This window comes from Passer domesticus, chromosome 22 (genome assembly GCF_036417665.1).
Source record: "Passer domesticus isolate bPasDom1 chromosome 22, bPasDom1.hap1, whole genome shotgun sequence".
In the NCBI taxonomy this organism is placed as follows: Eukaryota; Metazoa; Chordata; class Aves; order Passeriformes; family Passeridae; genus Passer; species Passer domesticus.
In genome coordinates this window covers 3,915,124-3,938,067 of record NC_087495.1, presented here as the reverse complement: position 1 = coordinate 3,938,067, position 22,944 = coordinate 3,915,124, and the positions used below count along the sequence as shown (strand labels likewise).

The 22,944-nt window shown below is 44.0% G+C and overlaps 1 protein-coding gene across 2 annotated transcripts; it reads right to left on the bottom strand.

Moving 5' to 3' along the window:
* Window positions 1-6,758: 6,758 nt before the first annotated feature.
* On the bottom strand, window positions 6,759-16,587 carry ERRFI1 (ERBB receptor feedback inhibitor 1). 2 transcript variants are annotated; one of them, XM_064397498.1, is made up of 4 exons: window positions 16,458-16,587; window positions 10,009-10,205; window positions 9,805-9,881; window positions 6,759-9,286 (listed from the first exon to the last, which is right to left on the bottom strand). In XM_064397498.1, exons 2-4 carry the CDS (start codon window positions 10,128-10,130, stop codon window positions 8,091-8,093), a joined length of 1,395 nt encoding a protein of 464 aa, XP_064253568.1. In that variant the 5' UTR covers window positions 10,131-10,205; window positions 16,458-16,587; the 3' UTR covers window positions 6,759-8,090. The 2 variants fall into 2 exon arrangements, with proteins under 2 accessions (XP_064253568.1, XP_064253569.1); XM_064397499.1 differs by lacking the exon at window positions 16,458-16,587 and adding an exon at window positions 16,009-16,144.
* Window positions 16,588-22,944: the final 6,357 nt, after the last annotated feature.

Below are 22,944 nucleotides of genomic sequence, written 5' to 3'. Positions count from 1 at the left end.
TACAGCATCATCTGCTGGCTCTGAGCCTGGCAACAAGGATAATTCCTGCACTGTAGTTTAGTTGGAATCACTTTGGTTCTTAAAGGCTCTTTTGCTGCTAGAATTTAGGATTTTCAGAATTTCTGTACTATGAAGAGGCATCTTTGTGTTGAGGTTCTTACAGTTTCAGCTCTTCTCTGAGCTAGGTGTTTGGTTTCTCTGTGCTGTTAAATTCCATTGACTTATGTCAGAATGGTCTCTATGTCATTTCAGGACCACTTTTTAAAGTTGCACACATTCTGCTCTTAAGTAGTGCCAACTCTGAGAGCAGTCTACTTCTGTGCATTGAAATATTTTCAGGTTTTAATGAGTTCTCCTAAGAAACACACTGCTACTCCCACGTACATGCAGCTCTAGTCTCAGACCCAGAGAGATTATTATTATTTTGTGGAAAAAGCACTCTCACACTGGAGTCATCAGCTGGCAGTGACTGGCACACAGGGAGGAAGTAAGTGCTGCCTCGGGTGGTGATGAGTCTGATCACTGATGGGCACAGCACTTCGTTTGCATTTTTCAGGAAATCTGCTCTTGGGTGGGGAATAGCAGTCTCTGAGAGAACTAGCAAGAGATGATGCATTATCTGTGCTGACTTTTCTCGTGACTACATGTGATATACTACTCAGTTGTTCTTCCGTGGTGTTTTGCAAAGGAGTACTTTACCTTCCTTTCAATCATGTAGACAGTAAATGAATGCTTGTACTAGGAAATTAGAAATAATGAAGCTCTAAGCTCCTGGATGGGCTCACAGAGCTTTGCTGGCAGCTTTCAAATAAATCCCCTGCAGCAAATTTTTTTTTCCTCCCTCATCTTTGGAAAACTACAGAGCATTAACAACTTTAATAATCATTTCAAAAAGAAAGGAAGGGCACTTAGGGTGACATTCCCTGGCTGGTGCCCAGTGATGGTTCTGTCCCAATCACCCATAATGAGGAGAACAGATGAAGCCTCCCCTGCCCTGCTCTTGCTGCCCATAGGTCATGAAGAAGAGTTGGAGGCTTTGGCCTCTCTAGCTTTGTCTCTTGGACACTTGTGGGTCACTTTGCACGGAGCCTCTCAGGGGAATGTTCAGCCTCATGGCATCCTCCAGGGCTGCAGTGAGCCTGCCTGCCTCTTGTGCTGCTGGAGAAAGTCAGGCTTCTGCAGCTGTGCTGCACTGGCTGCTCCCTGCAGGAGGCTGCTGGCCCAACACACAGCTCAGGTGTTAAATTGTGAACTGAAGTGCTTGTAAAACAGCTGCCTTACTCATCGTGCTGCTCCAGGGCATGCAATAGCATCCTGTCTTATCGTGGAGACTGCTTTTGATCAAGTTGGTCCAATTAAGCTCAGATGACAGCAGAAGTGTGGCCTGCGAGAGGCAGCATGTCCAGAGCACCCTGCAGTGGCCTGTGAGGTGTCAGCAGCTGAGGCTGAGCAGTCTGGAGCTCTCCTGTGCACTCTGCTGTCACCTCCAGCTCAGCTTGGACTGCTGGCCGTGCCTGCTCTCTTAGTGCAGAGGGCTGCTCCTCCACTGGAAATATTCCCTGTGGAGTGATGGGGTCCTTGGCTTTCCCACTTGTGTACTGCACCCAGCACTGGCCAAGATGTGATTGACTGCAGAAGAAAATGTCCTCACATGGGCACCTCACCTTTCACAATATGTGTGTTCAGCCTGTCAGCCTTTAACAAAACAATAGCACTAAACCATTTAACGTGAATTCAGGAGCTAACCAGTTCATCCTTCCTTCAGGCAAGCCCTTCTTCATCAGAGTCTCATGGCAGCTCTCCCTCAGCCTCTGTGTGAAGAGGAGCTTACTGATATTCACCTTGCTGGCATGCATTTTTAAAGGTGTCTCAGGTGGGGCTGTCTGTCCCCGTGGCTTTTAATGAAGCAGTTACTTTCATTCATTGGTTTTTTTCACCATGATGAGAAGTTACTCTGAAAAGACAACCCTCCCTCCCACTAGCAATTGAATCCCATGAGCAACAGAACGTGTCAGGGTGTGTAATCTCACCTCTGCCCTGTGTTGGTGGCCTCTGCACTGCCACGTGCCTGGTGCTGTGCTGGTGCTGTGTAGATTCTGCATCACAGCAGCCCAGTCCCAATTCCAGCTGCTGAAGCTCCAAGTGCTGGGGTGTGCAACTGAAAACTTGTCTTGAATAACTTCTCAACGTGATGTGGGGCCAGTGAAATCACCAAGTGCAGCCTGAAATGGTTCTTTCCTCTGGACCTTGCTTAACATTCAGTAGATGCCAATACAGGCATTGCAGGGCTGTCCTGTCAGAGTAACCTGTCAGAGGCCACTTGCTGTTCACTGGTGGCTCCCTTGCACCTTGCCATGGAGCAGCTGGACTCAGCATGGCTTGAGCTGATGGGGTCCTTTGTGTGAACTTCCTTGGAGCTGATAAACTCCTGGAGAGCCTGACTCCTCACCACTGCAAAGTTTATAGGACTCGTTGTGTGCTCCAGTTGCCTTCCACAGGGCACTCAGTAGTGCTGACCCTGCCCTTGAAGTGGTTGTGAAAAGAATAAACACATGAATAAAGGTAAAATAAATATTATAGGTAACAGAAAGGTGTCTCTTGGTCACCTGGGTAGGTGGTGGGCAGGGGAAGCTGCTCTGTGTCAGGCCAGATGACCCCATGCTTGATCCAGAGACTTGGTGCATGGAGGCCTCTTATTATGTTATGACAACTCAACGTGATTAGTAATTAGCATCCTTAAGCAGATTCAGGGTGGGTATGGTGGGATTATCTGGCATGGTTTCCTTCTGTTGTTTCATGGCAGTGTATTTGCACTTTTCTGACTTTGTGGCTTTCACATGTTAATAATGTGTGGATGACAGTTTTAATCTTCAGAAAGAAGAATCTCTTCCTCTGAATCACTTTGTAAGGAAATGAATAGCAGTCATGGTTCCCATGTTTCAGTGGCATGCCACTTAGAATTTGGAATACCTAACACCTTTTCCAAAATTAACCACAACTGGGATCAAGGTGCACACCAATATATAAATAATATAGCAACAGTATATGAGCAATCACGGGTGTGGCTTCCATGTATGATTCAGACAAAATAATGAGCTCTGTGGATGAAAATAGGCATTTGGGTGGGGATTATGCAAGGCCTGAATTACGATGCAGGATGGGTGGGGGTAACACCTCTTTCAGTTTACAAATGCTAATCACAAACTCAGCAGCCAGAAATTTCTGCAGTGCTATTTAACGAATATTAATAAGTATAATTAAACGTTGTGTGCTAGATTTTCAGTGCCAGGAAGCTGTGTGAAACAGAACATTTGCTGTATGTTTTCAGTTTTAAATGAATACAAACTGTTCTGAACAGCAAGCTGACAGGAAATGGTAAGATTAGCCTACTTTACAAACAAAAGTTTACCCTAGGAACATTGAGTACACCCAAAGAAAATCAATAGGTTACCTAACTGCAGAGTGCCTACATGCAGATAAAATGAGGGTTTACCTTCATCTCCAATTTCCTTCTTGACATAATCCAGTGAGTATGTATTTAACATACAGCTTGTAATATTAAAAGTGTTTATAAGGGCCACAGTCTGTAATCATGAGTTTGAAGGCTGGGAATTCCACCATGACTGATCTGGCCATCATCTTAACCCTGAATTCTTGACAAGACTTGGTTTGAACACCATCAGCAACTACTCTGCTGTAGTAACTGCCCTTGCAAAATTGGTGTCTTTGGACTAGAAATTTGGACTAGAAAAATGCTTTCCTTTTTCATGTCAAACTTAACACTTCACTCAGACCGTTTAAAAACAAAACCAAGGCTGCAGCAGGAGCACATGTGATGTTGCTGGGTGCTCCTCTGCAGTTTCAGGATGGTAGTAATTGTGCCTGCTGCAGTCTGGGAGTGAATGGAAAACTCTTAATGACAGCAACAACAATCAGTGCATTTAAATGACTGCAGATTTTAATGATGTCGTCAATCAGCATACTTCCGAATCAGGTTTACTTTCTGGTTTATCTCTTGTGATGCAAAAGAAGCTGATGATCAGCTACAGCTCTGTGTTATTTACTGACTTTATCTGTTTAACAGCAAGTTAATATGGTGAAGTTTAGCTAATGGGTTTTTCAAGTCACCTAGTACTAACACTGCTCTTCTTTTCAGGAAAAAGTGAGGCAAACATCCTTTCCTTTAGGTGCCAGCCAGACTCAGCTCCTCTGGCTTGATTTGCCAGTCAAACTCACCAAGTAAAGAGTGTTCTGCAAACAGGGTGAATATGACAGATGCCTTTTGCTCTCAGTTGTTACTCATTGTGCTTTTGCTTGTGCTATCAATGGTTTTGAGCCTGGGGGAGAGGGCACCCAGCACCCTCCTCCCATTCTCACCAGCTTGGCTGCCAGACACATCCCAACGATCCTGGGCTCACTGTAGGGCTGTGCTGGAGTTTGTTGTGGTACATCCCCTTTGCCCCAGCACAGCTGCTGCCTCCTGACACCAAGGAGTCCTCCCTGGCATGGCTGGGTGGGCACAACAGGGCTCCTGAGAAAAGAAGGAGAGTGCTGAGGGCAGGGGAGCAGCGTGGGCACCCTGCTCCTTCATCAGGGGGCTGTGAGCAGCACTGCCTTTCCACACACACACATCTCCCTTCCCTGCTTCAACACAAATCCCTGGACCCTCCAAACTTCAGTTTATCAACTTGTAACTGCTTTGAAGTGTGATTATTCCAGTCAAATCTAGCTCTCAGAGGCAAGCTGTCAGGCCTTGCTCAAGTGAGTCCAAACTCTAAATATTCAAACATGTGATCAGGCTGTTGCAAAAGCATGTTGTGTCCTGACAAGTCTTATCATGTGCCAGGGGATGAGCAGAGAAATGTCTTCTGGCCAGAACTTGCAAAGCTTCCCCCACAGCTCTACAGCCTTAATTACTCACTTGGAAAACGAAATAGTTTTTGGATCATGCAGGCTGATTCCCAAAGCACAGGAACCTGGTGTCTAAGAATACGTGCAAGGCTTCCACCTGCTTTTGTCAGCGACCCCTTCACAAAAAGAATCACTGAATTGTGGACCAAGTCCTCAGTGAGACCTCTTTACTACAGAATTTTGAAGATAAAATAGTCAAGTTAGTTTTACACTGTAAGACTTGCCTGTAAGTTACTTTCCTTGTACTCAAGAGGGATGTGAGCTCTGTAACCTGTTTGAAAGTCTTGCTCATGGCCAAGCAGCTCCTTGCCTGACTTCTGAAATGTTAACTTCTTAACATTGTGCTGTAATTCAGTAATTCAGCTGACACAGCTCACAATAGGAAAGTTAACATCACTACAGAGACTTTTTTTTTTTTTTTTAATACTCAGGACTAAGTGGCCAATACCAATATCCTCAGCAATGGAGTTTTTTTCCCCTAGTAGAAAAACACATGGAGGTTAAGTTAAGTCTTAACTGTTTTAGGAATTTCAGAAAAGGTTATGTAAGACCATTCAAAAGCACAAGTTTTCCAATGGTTTTAAGTTTTTCAGCACTATAAATACAATAATAGCTTGTACACAGAAGCAGCTCAAGTAAAAAACCTTCTGCTGCTACATTAGCTGTTTTTTAGGGCACCTCTACTGCTAACAGAAGTGAAAATACAAGCTGGAATGCAGGGCTGGGGGTACTGTAACACATACCCCATTTTATACCAGATATATTTAAGGAAAAAATGTGGAGTGTCAGGAATGGAGTGGGACCCAGAGGCAAAGGCCAGGAGAGATTTCTAGGGCAGTTATTTGGGTTTAGAAGGAGTTCTGCTGGAATGACAAGTCCTGAGTCTGTGCCAGCTCTAACACTCTGGGAGGGAGAGCTGCAGCTTGGCAGGGTCCGTTGTTTGCTGCAGCAGTGTGGTGGAACTGAGAGCTTCCATTATTTTGGGGTCCTAGAGTTGCAGCCTTCCCCTTAAATACAAGCAGTTTTAAGCATAGATTTTACCTTTTCATCTTATAAAAATCCAGGGGTGGAGGAAAGCAGAGCTTTCAGTAGGCTGAATGAGTTGAAAGGCTTGCACAGGATTAGGTAACTTGTTTATGTTTTGAAGCCTGTCATCTGCATGGGCACAGCAGGAGGTGTTCAAGCACCTTCCTAAATTAATCTCAGCAGCCCCACAAGGTGTAAGGGCCAAGGGGTTGGGCATTACTGAAAAACTGCATCTGACTTTTCACAGTTTTCACAACTTCAGTACAATTCCAAGGCTGGTACCCTGTTTTATTCTGAAATAAGCCCACTGACACAAACATCCACACAGCCAGAGGATCAGAGTTGTGTGATGCTTTCTATCCTCAGTAACCTCATCCATGGCCTGCATACTGTGGTGAAATACACTTGCTTTGTGATAAGTATTCACCATTTCTTTCCCCTCTTACTCATGCTGTTTTCTACCAGGTGGGAATTTGAAGACAGGAACACTCCTGCTCCTTCCTTTCTGTACAATGGTGGCTAATGTACTATAGGTGACTCTAGAAAAAAACCAAATCATTAATAATGTTAGGCCAGATAACTTAATCTTACAGGATGTCAGCACAAAACTATAGATACCATGCTACCAGTTAGTAGGGTGGAATTAAAATTAATGGTGTGCAATGTGAGTTATTGAACACTTCAGCAGAAATCTTGAATTAAATGCAAGCTGAATTCAACATCTGTTGCACATTTAACATTACCAACTTTTGAACTTTCCAGTAAATGCAGAACTAAAATGCAATTGCATGCACTATTCAATAAAACAAAAAACCAAAATGTATCATAAATAAGTATTTTATAACTTTATTAAACTCAAGACATGACAATATTCAAAATACAAAGTGAATTATTTTTTATTCAATACTGTACACAATGCAGAAATATCAGTGCATTTCTATAGCATGTATTTCACCTTCATTTAGTTTGTACTAAAACAAATAAAAAGTAAGCTTAAAATAGCTCAAACATCTCATTCAGCAGTTTAAACTGTAAACACCTTGTTTACTTCTGTTAGGAGGAACACATTCATCTTCTGCACCTCTGTTAATGAGCACCCTTTCTCTTGTGCTTATCTGTGAGAGGACAAATGTAACCAAACTGAGCACAAGAAACTGCTAAGGTGGCACCTCAGTGAACTTCAGTGAATGGCTGAGGCACAGTGAGGAAAAACAGCAAGAAGCAGCATCTGAAGCAGCAAGAGATGGGACTGACACTGTTCACAAATGGAATCATGTTTTTTCCTCAAACCCCCCTCCTCCTCCCCTAAAATACTGAACAGAAACCAGAACACAAGACCAGCTTGTGCTGCGTTTCTGTATTTAATACAGTCATAATTTCTGACTCTAGGTGAGCATAGTTGTTACTGCCCACCTAACAGCAGCCCTGTGGCTGCTCAGGACACATTCACACATTTCTAGGATCCAGCAGGAAAAGAGCAGCAGCAGAGGCTTAGCAATAGCTGGTCCAAGTCTCTTCTAGGAAAAACTGCAAAATTGAGCCAAGTGTGTCTAGCAACTGAATTCACAAAATCTAACTCACTTTAAAAGTCTATTAGCATCAAATTAATTTGTAAGATAGATTAATCTTTCAAAATGCACTTCCAATATGTCTGCCAAGTCTTGAAGTGGGTATCATATCTCACATTTACCTTGTTATAAGACATATCCTAGTAAAAGAGGACAGTCTGTTCTCAGTAGAATTACTGTGTAAAAGAAATTTTGGAAAATAGCTATTACAAAAATTGTACTGCATTACTTGGTCTGTTGTCTGCTTTATAAGTGACTCTTAAGCAAAGATCAATTTTTAATTTTTTTTTAAATAATGCTGACTACCAAACATGTTCATCTGGGTAGCATACAACTGGCCAACTGTGACTACTATCCCTCCATGTTTCTGCAGAATCTTTGTAGGTTTTCAGCTTACATACCAAGACAAGAAAAGTCTTAAGAAACATATCGAATATATGCAGCATAAGAGGACTTTACCATCCACTTTTCAGTTCTCAGAGGACAAACTGCTCCTACTTCATTATCTGTGAACCGTAAGAACTTTGTAACATGATAAAGTTCAGCTCCATCCCAAGCAACTGAGCTGAGCTGTGCTCCCAGACACTACGGGGAAACCACGTAGGACAGGTGTTTTCGTTTCAGGGGACCACCTATGTCCATTCTGGGCTTTGAGTCCAGTTTTATTGGGGCTGAGGTGGCTGTGCAGTCACCAGACCAGGACTGAACCTCAGTGTTGGAGCTCCTCTCCTCTGCTTCTCTGAAGAACTTCTCATACTTGTCCAAATATGGAGGTCTCTCTGGCAGCAGATAGTAGTGCGTTGAACTGGCCTTCTTACCATTTTCAATAATTGGAAGAATGCAAGGGACCCTGTTGGAAGATCCTTCACTATTTTGTCTTTGTAGAGCTTTGCTGCTGACATACTTAGGATCAGGTGCAAAGCTCTGGGTGGGGGGCATGACCCCATTGAGGTATGATGGGAGGCTTTTGGGGCTGGGGGTGCGGGAATTGCTGCGTGACAAAGGCTCCCGAGGGGGCACTTTGGGAGGCCTGTCTTCATCACTGTATGCACTGGAAGCAACTTCTGCTGACCACCTCCTGTAGTCTGGCTTGAGAGCCCGTGGGGGTATGGGAACCCTTGGTGGAATCTCTGGTTTATCTTCATCAGAAGTTGGAGATGCCCTGTTTAAGTGTCCTGTTAGTCTCACTATGGGTTTATTGAGAGATCCAGCTGGCCCGGAATGGGACCTTCGCAGGCGTCGATGCAGCTGCTGTGGGGGAGGATAAATACTGGATATGTACACGTTCAGGCTTTGTGTAGGGTTGGCATCCTCTGGTTTTGGTCCTGTTGGAGCATCGAAATAGGCATAGTTGATTTGTCCACAGCCCCTAAAGCTCCGACGGCTTGGAGCGCTGGATTTAAAAGGAGGAAGTTCATAATCTTCTAACAAAAAGTCAGTATCTGAGCTAGTCAGGAATTCTACCTCTTTGTCAACCTCATCTGGAGTAAAGTCTTCAGATATAGGCAGAGGGGGCAGTGGCCTGCAGCTGCGGTCGTTAGCAGATGCAGACAGAAACTGAATTGGTCCATTTTTTATTGGCATGTGAGGAGGTGTTTCTTCAGAAACACAGCCCATGGTTAATGACAGTTTACTGAAGCCAGGAACGAGATGGTCGTCGTACCTTGAGATTGGCTGTTCATTTTTGGGACTTAAAGGAGGTGGACTGGATTTCTGAGATGGGACTTGGATGCAACTTCCAGCAACGTGGTCATTCATGGAAGGCTGGTTGGAAGAGTGCCCTAGAAAGGTGAGAAATTCTTAGAGACACTTTTCTAAGTAACACTCCAGCACATCACTCTGTCACTGCATGTTTAATTCCTTCTAATGCAACAGTAAATAATGTCTGCTTAATGTCTGCAGGTAGTGAAATGCAGGTATTACAGATCATGTCTGGTCATGGATTTAGGCATTAGTTAATATAGTAGCAGATTATTTTATTGTTTTAGACCAGTGCTCCAGTTAAATGAGGCCATTCAAGAGACCCTAAGCATAAACCAGAGAGCTACAAAGATCCCAGCATAAGACTACAACAGAACAAGTGCTTTTTTACAAAATATTTTTTTCCATCAAAAGTGTAATGGCAACTCAGAGGCTGCTGTACAAGGCGGATGGGAGGGTGTGTGTTTTTGTTGAACTCGATCGTGTGTGTTGTTCAGCAGTGGTTTCCTGAGCTGCCAGCAGGGAGCGCGCCGGCGCCAGCGGGGCCCGAGACAAATCCCGGACATTTCCTACCGCGGCTGCGGCCACTCGTACTCACCGATGGATGGCAAATGCTGCTCGCTTGGTGGGTTTAAATTGTATGTCACTGCTATAGGGTCCACATTGAAGAAAGTACTAAAAAAAAAAAAAAAGAAAAAAAGCCTTCACTGTAAATGAACCATAGGTCCATCCTGGCACAAGTATTGGTAACACTCATTTCATAGACTTGAAGATGTAATAGATAAATTTTAGCCTCACTCACTTTTCAAATCCACTGTGGGTACCCCAGCAGGTTTTCAGACTGCCCATGCCTTGACTGGTGTGCAGAAATCCGGTTTTTAAGGGGACTCTCATCTCCTGAGCAGCAACTCCTGCAGTTGACATCGCGCAGCGCTCTCTGAGGACGTCTCACAACCCTTGATATTCAGGACTTGGCAGGTTTCCTGCAGTTTTCATTCCCTTCAAGAGGGAGAACACAAATGTCAGAAATGCACACCTGATGTTGTCCCATGTCTCATCTGAAATTTCAGTATTCAAGGAATTAAATAGCTCTGTAGAAAGGCCTCCTACCCTAATACTTGCCAACTGGAAAATTTGACCAAGCTTCTTGTTTTGAGTCTGATTGCAAAATTAAAGTACAAAACAGGTAAGTTATCTTAAAGAACCACACCACATAGAAAAAAGGGAAAGTATGTTAAGGTATTGATATATGGCAGTTGTGTGTCCCATAACTTCAGTTCTTGAACATAAGCTACTAGCTACTCACGCAAAAAAGGTTTTTAAAAAGTTTTCTAGAACAATCTAAACTTCCAGTAGCTGCCTTAGTTCTCTTTCTGCTAAAGATTTTAGCTTCCAGTGTAACTAATGTGTAACAGCCTACTCTGCTGTTAAGTATCATCTTCCACAGCCTTTGCTCTAATAAACAGAATTATTGACTACTTGAATTAGAATTCTAAAACTTCTTTTACATAAAACAGTAACTATTTTTAACTAACTTAAGATACTTTAAAACAGCCTCAAGCCTTCTAGCGATTTCAAATTAATTGAAAATCCAGTGATTTGAAATAATCTCAGCTGAAACTACTATGCTGCATTCAAATCTATGTCGAATGTGTGAAGAATGCTTTATCTGGCCCATTTATGGCAGAAAAAATATGTTGGCAATTGCTTTATATTGAGTAAGTAATCAGTCTACAGAACAATTGACTCACAGGACTTTGTTTAAGAAATTCATCAGGGAGGGGAAGGGGAAATGTAAAATTAGTCAGCATTCTGAAGGAAGGAGAAATTAAGCCCACGACTATAAAAAACATGTTCTCTGGGTCTCTGCTTCATCTACACAAATATCCTACATCCAGCAAGTGCAATATGGTCTGTTTAAAAAAACATGAAAAACCTCCCAAACCAAACTCCACACAGGACAGTTTAATTTGTATCTCTCTTGAGAATCAATACTATGAACATATAATATTAATGTGAGTTTGTCCATATCCCTCCACCAAAAGAATTCCATCTAAAGAAAAAACAACCAACAGCTGAGGGCTGGCTGTACCAGGGCTCAGCAAACAAGGCAAGAAAAGCCCTTGACAGTGTGGTACTGCAAGGAAATGTGGTACAGACACAGGTAGTACCTTGTGCTCATGGTAAATCTGCCCAAAACCAGGCTCTCCATGCAGATGTGTGATTTTCCTTTTCCTTTAGGAGGAAAGATCCATTATACTTGTCTGCAGTGTGAGGGATGGGCAAACTCCTAAGCAGGACTTAGGACAGTAAGCCAGGTTTAGTTTGCAATCCAGCATCACAATTTGCAATTTCTGAACAACTGTTTGATAAAGAACAACTCTGCTGTGCTCTTTCAGTTTTGAATTGGGCCAGTACTGATCATCGTAAGAAAACAATAGCTCCTGTATGTCTGTGGTGTGAGACCTAATCCCATTCTCTCCAGGAGTGTGATGGTTTTCTCAATCCTGACTGTCTGCACCAACACAAGTGGGATTGTTTTACTCACTGCCAGATACCCACTAGATTTTAGGCTGGCATTTCAGAATAACTCTAGCCAGGAGACTTTAACAGAAGTGAATGAGGGCCAAACCAGTTCTGTGTGCTGCAGCACAGTCCTGCTCCATTCAGCCCTCGTGATTCTAGTAAAGACCATCCTCTATCCTCCATCCTCTAACCTCCTTACAAAGCTAGCTTAACCCTGGAAATGTTGCATAACACAGTTCAGCTGGACCCTTCCCACTAACAGGAACTGGAGATATGTCATAGCAAAATTCAATAAAAACACAGAGCCCTGGGAAGCAGTAACACAGTCCTGTAAGTGCAAGCAGAACCACTCTCTTCAGAGGAGCAAACACTAGAGATACCCATTTGTCAAAATGACTTAAGCATTTATTAATGACTTAAGCATACAGTACACATATAGCACCAATTCTAAAATTACTTCATATCAACATAATTTCCAAATAAAGCATCCATCTTATCAGCTCACACTGTACTGAACAGGGATTTTTTTTTTGTGCCTCACAGATCCTATCCTATTAGCAACAAAACTACCAAAGAAAGAAAATTAATTAAGAGAGCTTAAGACTAATGCCTGCTATCCATTTCAATATTTCTGAAGTCAAATGCAATTCACAAATTAAAAAAACGCTGGTATAGAACACTGATTAGTCAGCAAATGATTGTACTCCACCTCAGTGTGTGTACAAGATCTGACAGGACCATGAGACATTGATTAGGATATAAAATATGAGGGGGGGAACAACTGCTGAAGTTTGAGAGCACATGTAACCTGTAGCTGTGATAACACACAACCCTTGCAGGGCTTGTTAAGCCCAACCTCCACCAAATCCCACGCCTAAACCACTACTAGTAATTACTGTGTCAGCTTTCTGAATGCTGTCTAAATCTCAGCTCTCAAGACTGAGAGTTGCACAATCACTCTCTGAAATCTCTCTGGAATGCTAAGCTCAACATCTGAAACAGACTCAAATATTTACATACTCTAGGAAAAGGTAGTTTTCACTTGTTTCAGTCATGATGTTTTTAAAAATAAAGTGCAATTTATCTAGCCATAAAGCTTGCCTCATTTATCAGTGACCTCTTTGCAAATTCACAGGTGATCTGCCTTGACATTTCAGAGGTTATGAAACTGTCCTCTGTGCCTTGAGCTAGGATATCAAGAGGTAGTGCTTTCACTAAACCACCCAGTTACTTTTTCAGTGGAGTCTAGAGAAATGGTGCTTCTATTTTAAAACATGCATAAGCTTGTTTGAAGACAGTATCTTAAGAGGGAGACATGAGAGCAGTAATTGAATACAAATTTTGTATTTTAGACAGCATACTCTTACTAAAGCTGAGTAGTATATGTTATATTCTAGGAACTGACATTAAAAAATACAAAAGTCAGCCATGAAGATATAAACATCAACAGTTCTCACTGTTAACTGCTGCCCCAATTCTGCCTCCTTAGAAGTTTAAGGACCTAAACTCAGCCATAAATAACATCAAACTATATTTGCTAAAGAAAATGGACACTGCACAGTAACGAAGCATTCCTGATGTCCCATTTGTGTGCTGCTCATTTGCACAGAACGGGCTTTCAGTTCCTCTGCTCTGACCTACTTGTGTCGTTTATGGCACTTAGGAAGATCGAAGCACTTTTGAAGATGGTACAGCTTGTGCTGTTCAAGAGAAATGGAGTACAAACTCGAAGTATGGCTGGGGATTTCTACAGGGCATTTACAAGCCAAGGCAATTGGAAGATTTGCTGGTGCATTAGGAAGCTGCTGACACCCTTCCCTGTAAGGCATGGTAACAGTGCAAAGGAGGTGCTTGTAATCACCCAGCTCTGCTTGTATTAACAAATCTCAATAACAACAAGTATTGGGGAGGAGATTGATTTTTAATTTTTTTTTTTACAAAGCTAAATATACCTTCAGACTTCAACAGGAGGGCTAGGTGTAAGCCAAAAAAGTCAAATGTATCCATAAACAGCAGTGTACCTACACAGTGAGAACTGTGGACAGATTTTTGTGGTAAAATGAATTACAGCAAATACCCCAAATACACAGTTTTCATACAGATACATATTAATAAATACTTGTGTTATAACAACAGTAAGCCTCTGTTTAGAAACTAAGAAGCATTTGCATATATATTTAGCTCAGCCTATTACCTATCACCGATCACACACAGAATCTTATTCCTGTTCCCTGTTCTCCCAGCCCAAGTATTTGAGGCAAGTTGAGTTCAGAACAAAGAAAACCTTTCTGGTATGCACAGTAGACCAAAGCTTGCTCTAGAATGTTTCACTTAGTGGGTATGGAACACAGCAACCTGCTGCACAGATTCCTGAATGCCTGTACAAACTTTTGACAGGTTTTATAAAGGCAGCACTCTCACAAGGAGATTATAATATTTCTTGTAAGAAATGGGAAAGAGGGGAAGGAAAAAATAAGACCTGCTTCCCCCTTTTGGGAGGGAAAGAAACGTGTCTACCTTAAATCCACAACCTATTTTTGCTCACCTTGCCACCACATTATCTTTAACAAATCTCAGAAGCAATTCACAGGAGGAGGGGCACATTTTTGCACTACAAGTCATCTACTCCAGCTAGCTGTTCCTTATTTGACAATGTGATGTAATTTCCTTTTTCTCCTCTGACTTTCTATTCAACGTAAGTACCTGAGATAGAGCCACCCCTTTTCATATTTAAGTATTTCAGCCTTCCAAGTATTGGACTTTAAAAATCTAAGTGCTGTTAATATACTTTCTGGAACTCCAAATACTTTTTAAAAATATTAAAAATTCTGTTTCTCTAGTTCTTATCCCTCAAGTACTTCTGTCTTTGCAGCTAGATGAATGCTGAGTGACCAAACAGACTTATGAGAAGGTTAGTTTAAATCTATTCACTTAATAAATAATTAAATCTTCTTTACTATGCACCAAACCTCCACAGTACAGTTCAGTATTCCTGAGTCACAGGCCAAAGCATGCTCAGATACAGGCCTCAGAAGGTATTTCCATTTACAGGAATTATATTGTCTACAGTTATTGTATAAATGAATTACATTCTTTGAGTTATTTTTCTACACATTCTGCCAAGCAGAAATGGACCACTCTGTGGTAGAGAATTAAAGACTGATCACTAAACAGTCAAATCATGGGTGCTTGCAAATAAAACTAATCCCATGGGTATACAACAGACCAATCACCTGAACAGCAAACTTTGTATTTAGATTGTAACAGTCAGCTGTTTGGAATATATTCCAAGAACCACAGTTCATCCAGGAGTTTAAGTTCAGTTAAAATTTGGGCTACCATTTCACAGCCCTACACAGCACATGGGAGTAACCTTTAAATTGCCAGTAGAAAACTAATAATTAAATAGCAAGACAATTGCCTTGCCTCTGCTTGTCAGATTTCAGATGCATGCTTAAGGTATGGTACTTCACCCTCCTGAAAATTTTAATGTGAATATGGACAGCTTACATTCAGGAAATAAAAATTCCTTTCTAGCTGACTCAGACTCATAACCATAGTGTTAGACACACTGTGATAAGTTTTAATTCTCTTTTCTACTACAGAGTACTGGAACTGTTTTTCTCTGAAATAAGTCCTGTACTGCAGAGCATGGCAAACACAGGGCTTCACCAAGAACATATGCCACCAACTCAACAGGTAGGTTTGTATTAAAAAAATTCAGAAAATTATCCCATATAGGTAGATCACTAAGGAAAGACAGCTAAGCTTGGGCATAAAGTAAACTCAGTGAATAATACAGGCGAATTGAGCAGTTTAAAAGCTAATAAGTGCAATTCATAAATGCATTTGTGATGCAGAGGCATCATTCACCTGCCATTCCAGTACAGCAAAGACCCAGGTATTCCCGAAAGAACCAAAGACACCTTGTCCCCGGAGCCTCTCCCATCAGTTAGCATACAAAGAGGTACTGTTATCTTTGGATATCAAGCATGGTTCATTTTTTTTGCTTATTGAGAATGCTGCAGAGCCCTCGGTCAGAGCTCCAGTGACAGCAGAGCACCCGAGCCCCGGCTGCTCGCTCTGCTGTCAGCGCTGAGGGACACAGCCATGTCTCCACATTCAACCACCACAGACCGGCTATTTTAGAAAATCGAGCATAAGCGCGTAATGAGGCATTAAGTCACAAAGAAATGTTTATTCTAAATTAAGCCAGCCTAAATTAGAGTGCGAAGCGCAGAGCCCGAGCCCACAGTGCGGTCTCCTGTTTACTCACAGCAGCGAGAGGAGCAGCTCGCAAGGAGGGAGAGAGCACAGATACTGCCTCGGCTCAGGAAGAAAACGCGTGCCACGCCACGTTGGTTTTCAAGAAGGCGGCTGCGGGCTCCGCCAAACCCCGGGCGGGCCCCGCGCCCCTCACGGGGACCCCGCGATCCCCCGGGGGCAGCGGAGCCCGCAGCCGCCTTCCTGAAAACCAGACCTGCCGCCCGCCGCCCCCTCAGCGCAGCGGCGCCCAGCGCGCCCCCGGCTCCTCCCGGCCGCCAGCCCTCACGCCCGCACCGCGGCTCCGCGCCCCGCCAGCCCCAGCCCGACCCGCGCGCGCGCACCCGCCGGGCCCCGCGTGCCTCCCCGGCATGCCCGGAGCGGCGGGCGGGCAGGCGGGCGGGCCCCCGGGAACGCGGCGGCGGCGAGGGGCGCGGGAGGCGCGGCGGGGCCGCCACTCACCCCGACAGCGTCGCGCAGCTCCGCGCGGCCGCCGGCGCCGCACGCATGCGCCGCCCCAGCGCCGGGCACTGCCGCGGCGCGCGCCGGCCGCCGCTCTTATGGCGGGGGGCGGGGCGGCGGGCGGCCCCGCCCCGCCCCGCGCGGCGCGCGCGTCACGGGAGGCCTTAAAGCGGCGGGGGCGCGCCCGCCCGTGAGGGCGCTGTGGCGGCTTCCGGTTCCGCCGGGCGCGGGGGCCGGGCGGTGCCGGTGCCGGTGCCGCTCCGTGCCCGCCGGCGGGAACGGCCCCCGGGCCGCCCTCTGGGCAATGCCGCCTCCGCCTTGGCAGCCCCTTCCTCCCCGGCCTGCGGGACCGGCCGCCTCCGGGCTCAGCCAGGCGGGGGTGAAGAAGCGCGGCGGGCAGGCAGCGCCCGCCCCGGGATGCTGAGGCGGCGCCGCTCGGCTCTCCAGCGCTCGGTGTGCTGCCCGGGCCGCTGTGCTGGTCCCTCAGGGCGCTGCCGGCTGCTGCTCCCGCTCTCCCGTCCCCGCGTTTCCTGCGGCGGCGGTCGGTGTTCTGTTCCCCGGCCGATCGCGGTGCTGTCCCCGCCGCTGTCAGGCCCCGCACTGCCCGTGTCTGCGGGGATTTCCCTCCGCCTCGCCCGGCTCCGAGCCGGCCCCGCGGGCAGCAGGGAGCGCTCGCTCTCCCGGCCCGGGAGGCGGCGGCGGCCGTGGCTCCCCGTGTTTCCTTTCCCCCCGTGTTTCCTTTCTCCCCGTGTTTCCTTTCTCCCCGTGTTTCCTTTCTCCCCGTGTTTCCTTTCTCCCCGTGTTTCCTTTCTCCCCGTGTTTCCTTTCTCCCCGTGTTTCCTTTCCCCCCGTGTTTCCTTTCTCCCCATCGGTGCCTCAAGATTTTCTCTCGTAAACGGGTCCCGGCCTTGCCCACGCGTGTTGGTGACCGAGTGTGTTGCAGCCGCGGGGAATCCCTGTCCTTTACTATTACTGCAAGGAGAGAAAACGCCAAACCTTTCACTGTTGTAGGAGTTGGTCCTGTGAATGTCAGTTTTCTTGAAACAGGAATATTTGTGTTGAAATAAATCCATCTGCATGTGTAATGATTTATTTGGTATCTTGAGAAAATAATGGGTGGGCTCGCACAGATTTTACAGTATTTTGTATTTAGACATAGATTTGTGGTGGTAAATAAACCACAGTGGTCAGAAAAGGAGGATTTGTGGTGAAAGCTGCTGTTTAAAGACTTGAGAATATTTACAAGTGATGCTGTTCATTACAGCATAATCAATAAGCATCTGGCTTTTGATCAGTTTTGCTCTACACTGCAATAATTTCATTGTTGGAGAAAGAAAGACCAGTGTGGGACTCTTGAAACTCCCAGCACTGAGTGGTGCTAACAATAGGATCAACAAAATGTGTCCTCTATACTCTCTGAACTGCAATAGTTAATGATATTTTAAGAAAGAAGAATTCTTGATTTCAATGCATGATGTGATTCATGCCTGCAGTTGACTTCTCTTCTCTCTTTGGGGGTTTTTTTGACCTCTGGTGAAAGTCCCTCCATCCACCCTTGTTCTTAGGGACAATAAGATCTCCTACTTTTGTATTTTTATCATAAGATCTGTTGTACTGCTGTAAAAATACAGGTGCTGTGAGAAAAAAGGGCAGGGTTGTAACCTAGCAGAGATTTCCAGTGTGAAAAATGATGAAGAGGCTCTCTAAAGCTGACTGGACATGTTAAGCAGGAGAGAGAAAGGGAAAAGAACATTAGGGGAAGTAGAAGCCATCAAAAGGAAGAAGGGGAGGAGAGTGTGGGTTTGTGATTTTGATGAATTGGGGTGCACTGAACGGAGAGTGCAGGATGTTTGTGTTCTGGTGGCAGTGGCTTGTGCTGAACTGTACGTGCTCAGAGACTGCTTCCAAGTGTTTGCTGTACTTCTATTGTTCTGGACTTGAAGACCGTGACTAATGATTTCTGTGGATAAGCTGGCCCTGCAACATGAGTTATCTCAAGTTTAAATTGTCCTGGTTGCATGAGGAGAAAGTAATTTCTTTTTATTTTCCTTTTTGTTTAATCTTTTTATTTTTTAAATTCTGGTGTGTTGATGTACATAATGACTGATATGCAAGCAGCCCTAAATTAATACAAAGGACAAACTTGTCTTTGAAATGTTTTTCACAGAGTGTTGACATGACTTCAGGAGGACAAACTCATGTAGTGCCTGTGTAGTGGAACATGAATAATAGATGTTTGGCTTCTTTACTTGTTTGTACCTGAGAATCTTTGATCCAGGAAAAGATCTTTGTGGTGTTCCCTACAGGTGTTACCCTGTGGCCTCTGTGCTTCTATCAGCAGGCCTTGTTTTATTTTGTTAGATAATTTTGGTGTTAGTTCATGTAATTGTACGGAATTTTTGTCTCTTACTGTTAAATAAGTTTACTTATGGCCTTTGTTCACTAAAACTCCATGCCTTAAATTTCTGATTGTCCTACTGAATAAAAACATTTAGTAATGCTGTCACTTGCAGTAGTTTCTGTGCTGACTTGAGGACTGAGGAAATTGAATTCTGCAGCAACAGTTACATTCCCATTTCTCTCCCTTCTTTGCAACCACCTCATAGTTCTGTAGGCATGTGTAAACCACATTTTGTAATTTGCTAAGTGCCCTGAAGACTAACTCCTAAGTAGTCTTCAGCACCATGGGTCATCAATACTAATAACAAGCCTGCTAAAAACAACAGCTCAGTATTATGAGAGGCCTTAGACCTCTCCTGTAGCAGGTCTGGAGATGGATAGCAGACTTTTCTGTATTTAATAAATGAAATGTCTGAATTCTGTGGAAAAAAAAGAAAAACCTTTCATTTGAGGATTGTCTTTGCAGAGAGGATCCCAGAGATACTCAATGTCCTTTGACCAGTTGTCCTGTTTCTAGCTTGATTTGCAGCCTATACCTTTCCAATGATCAGTCCCCTTCATATTTCCTGTTTTCAACACTTGAAACTTTCAGTTGCTCCTTCTGTTTGTTTTGAGAGGAGAAAGGCATGCATGTAAAGCAACAGCTGGAGAAGTGAAAGGCAAAATCTTTATAGGAAGGTTGAAAATTACAAAAATCTTAATACTGAAAGACTTAATGGAAAATAATAGGTATGTATTTTAATATAGATAATAGAGATAAACTCCTGTTAGATATAGCTCCTGTACAGTCATTCTTTAGATTGTGATTTTTTTTAAGCCTCCTTCTATAAACAACAACTTTGTTTTACAGTAGCTGCTGCTGTATTATTGCTTAATCGTACTTATTTGTGGTAGATGCTCCTGAGCAGGAAGCTTGGGGTTTTTTTTCCATGCTCCCTGGTAAGCATGCCTCCTGTCTGGTTGCCTGAAAGGGAATGAGTAGCTTAGACACTTTTCTTTTTGGCCTTGTTAATGACTAGAAAAGGTAATTGTGGTCAGTCATCAGAGAGGAAAAGCTTTCCTGAAGAGAGGTAAACAAAGTGCAAGTTGGATGCTGTGGTGTTAGTTTTTGCATGACTAGTTATGTGAGTGAGGGTGGTGTGGATACGTTGCTGTTGCACCTCCAGAGGTGCTTCTGCAGAGCCAAGATCATGTGTCACAAGTTATTTCAAATGCAGCCTTTCTGAACCCTTTAGTAAGGCATTGCCTGGGACAAGCAAGCCTAGCAAAATGCAGTACAGAAGGTGGTTTATGAATCTGTTTTTCCATCATGAGAAGTCCTCAATTCTGTCATCATTCAACAGTTTAAAATTCAAAACCTTCACCTTGGCTTGGATGCTGACTTCCAAAAGAAATGAGTTATCATGTGGCTCTTAGCTCTTTCTTAAAAATCACACCCTTTGCCTCGAGCAGAACCAGGATGTGCACAGTGGGAGTTAAACGATGCAATCCTTGTGTAGCTGCATTTTATCTTATTCAGGTACTTATCTTCTGTTCTATTCTGTGGTAATCTGCCTGAGTGGATCTGCATAAGAACGTTGAGGTTAAGGACTCTGGTGGTACTCTCTGACATGAAAATGTAAACAAACTATGGAGATAATAAAATTCTTAGTTACCTAAGTTTTGAACATGAACCACCCTGAACTGAGGGGAAGCAACTTCAGCATGTTTATTCCAGGGGGAAAACAATACATATGGGGCACATTCGAATTGCTGTAGTCTCACTGAACTGACAAGAAGTCAGAGACTGGTGCAGTGGCTGTAAACTGATGTGCTGGTACACGAATGGAAGAATATCTCCCAAATTACAAGCAGGTAACCTTTGTACTTCTATTCTTACTGTACAGGGCATGCTGCATGGTGTCCTGTGGTGCTTCCTGTGGGATAGAGGAATGCAGGGAAGGGGCAGAGACAATGAGTTTAAGGCATTCACAGATCAGCAGTGCAGACTCTCACATAACAAGGGTAAACTACGGTGCAACTGTACAGACCTGATGCTGAAATTCAGCTTTGAACAGGGGCCATTACTCAGTCTTTGTTTAAATTGTCCCTATACAAGACTTTAAAGCAATTGGATAATGCTAATTTGTCTCTTAAGCCATCTGTAGAAGCTGACACAGATAGCAAATCTTTTATGCTTCAGGCATGTGGAAGTGGTTTGTGATGCAAACATACTATCTAAAAGTGGAAATACAGCATGGCTTTTGTGAGTTCTTGTCTGTGTACCTTGATTACATCTCTGTCTCAATGCTGCAAATACCAGAAGTTTTACTTGCTTCAAAAACTAGTCACAGAAAGCCTGATGAAAGAAAAATCCATTAAGGCTCTAGGGAAAGTGCCGTGTATCAGACTGCTGGGAACTGGGAGGGGAAGCTGCCCACTGCCCTAAACATTTGTTTCCTTTTTTTAACCCGTGCTAGGGCAATACTGGATTAGGTGGACCTTGGGATTTGGGGCAGCACAGCTGCTGTTGGAATGCATCTGTATTTTTCATTCCCATTTTATATTTCAGTCAGACTTTTCCATAATTTTTCTGTTTACATAAGTGGGTATGCAATGATTTATTTCTGCTTACAATATTGAGCTCAGGCCCTTGTCTGTGGAGTTGTGTCATGAATCCTTTCAGGAAAGGACTGTGCTGTTCTAGTCTAGAGACCAGGAAGAAGGGAACAGCTTTAGGAGAGTGCAACAAAACTTTTTCAGAGTAAGGATTCCTTGTTGCTGTGCATGAGGAACATGTGCATACTTCACTGGTCAGATTTGTATGAATGCAGTTGCACCAGCCAGGTGTAGGGCAGAATGAGTGTCTTGCCTTTCCAGTTTAGCCAGAAGACCCACAGAAGGGAGGAAACTCATGGGTCAGTAAAGGAGGGCTAAATTAGAGGTTAGCATATTCAAGTGTCTAGACAGCGAATACAGACATACTGCAAAATTCAGTCTGTCAGGGAGTGGAGAGTCTAGATTAAAAAGCCATTTCAAAGGCACGTTGCCTGAATGGGGTAATCATGTGCTCAGACTTTTTCAGCACATAAGCATAAGCTGAGTGAGGGAAGAGATCAAAAAAGGACACAAATATTGACACAGTCTGTAGCAGCTTAGACTGGAATGGAACTCGATAAATTAAAAATAGCTGGTTGTTCACACTTGTGTTCCCAGAAATGGCCACAGCCACATCTGTTTTTTGCCATCCATTCTGTAGTACTTGAACAACTCACAAGAAGTGTTACCTCCTTCCTCCTGCTGTAGAGACATTGTTACACGGTCCTCCCAAACTGAGTTCATTCTTGCTCTCGGGCATGTAAACCGTGCATGTAAACTGGTCATCAGGAAGCCGAGCTTTAGTCTGGTGAAATACCCGGAGCTCACTTAATCCGTTAAGATTGTGTGCTTTTAGGGCATTGTGTGCTTTTAGGGCAGTGTCCAGAGATGTTCCACTGGAGCGGTGTGCTGGGCACATCGGCAGAGGCGCTGACTCAAATCCCAGTTTAACTACTCTGGTGCATCCCATCTCCTTCTTTGTAGAGCCAGAGGACTTGTTGTCAGCTGACGGCTTAGTTGTGTTTTTATGCCCTTTAGGCACGGTATTTCACACAACCGTAGTGTTGTGCATAATGACAGTTTGGGGGAAGTTCCAGGAATCCACCTATGTGCAGTGTTAGGGTCTGCAGCACCACTGAAGTTCCTTTTCAGCCTTCACAAGAACATGTTGTATTCTGTTACCTTTGTCTTCTACACTATTTCTTTTTCAGTGTGCTTTTTTTTTTCTTTTTGTCATGGTCATCTGACTGCACTCAGGACATAGATAGACATTGTCTTTGTGCCAAAGCTAAGTGGCCTGACAACTATTGGATGCATTCACCACAGTATTTTGCAGGTAGAGGTGTCCCTCCTTCAAAACAATGAGAGTCTTGTTTTCAGGACCAAACAGGAACTCTTGAAAAATTCCTAAATATTGCTAGATTCTGTAACTGTTGTGTATTTGTATTGGCATGCCTAGAAGTCATCAGTCATTTACAGTCATAGAGAGTAAACTTCAGTGGGACTGGCA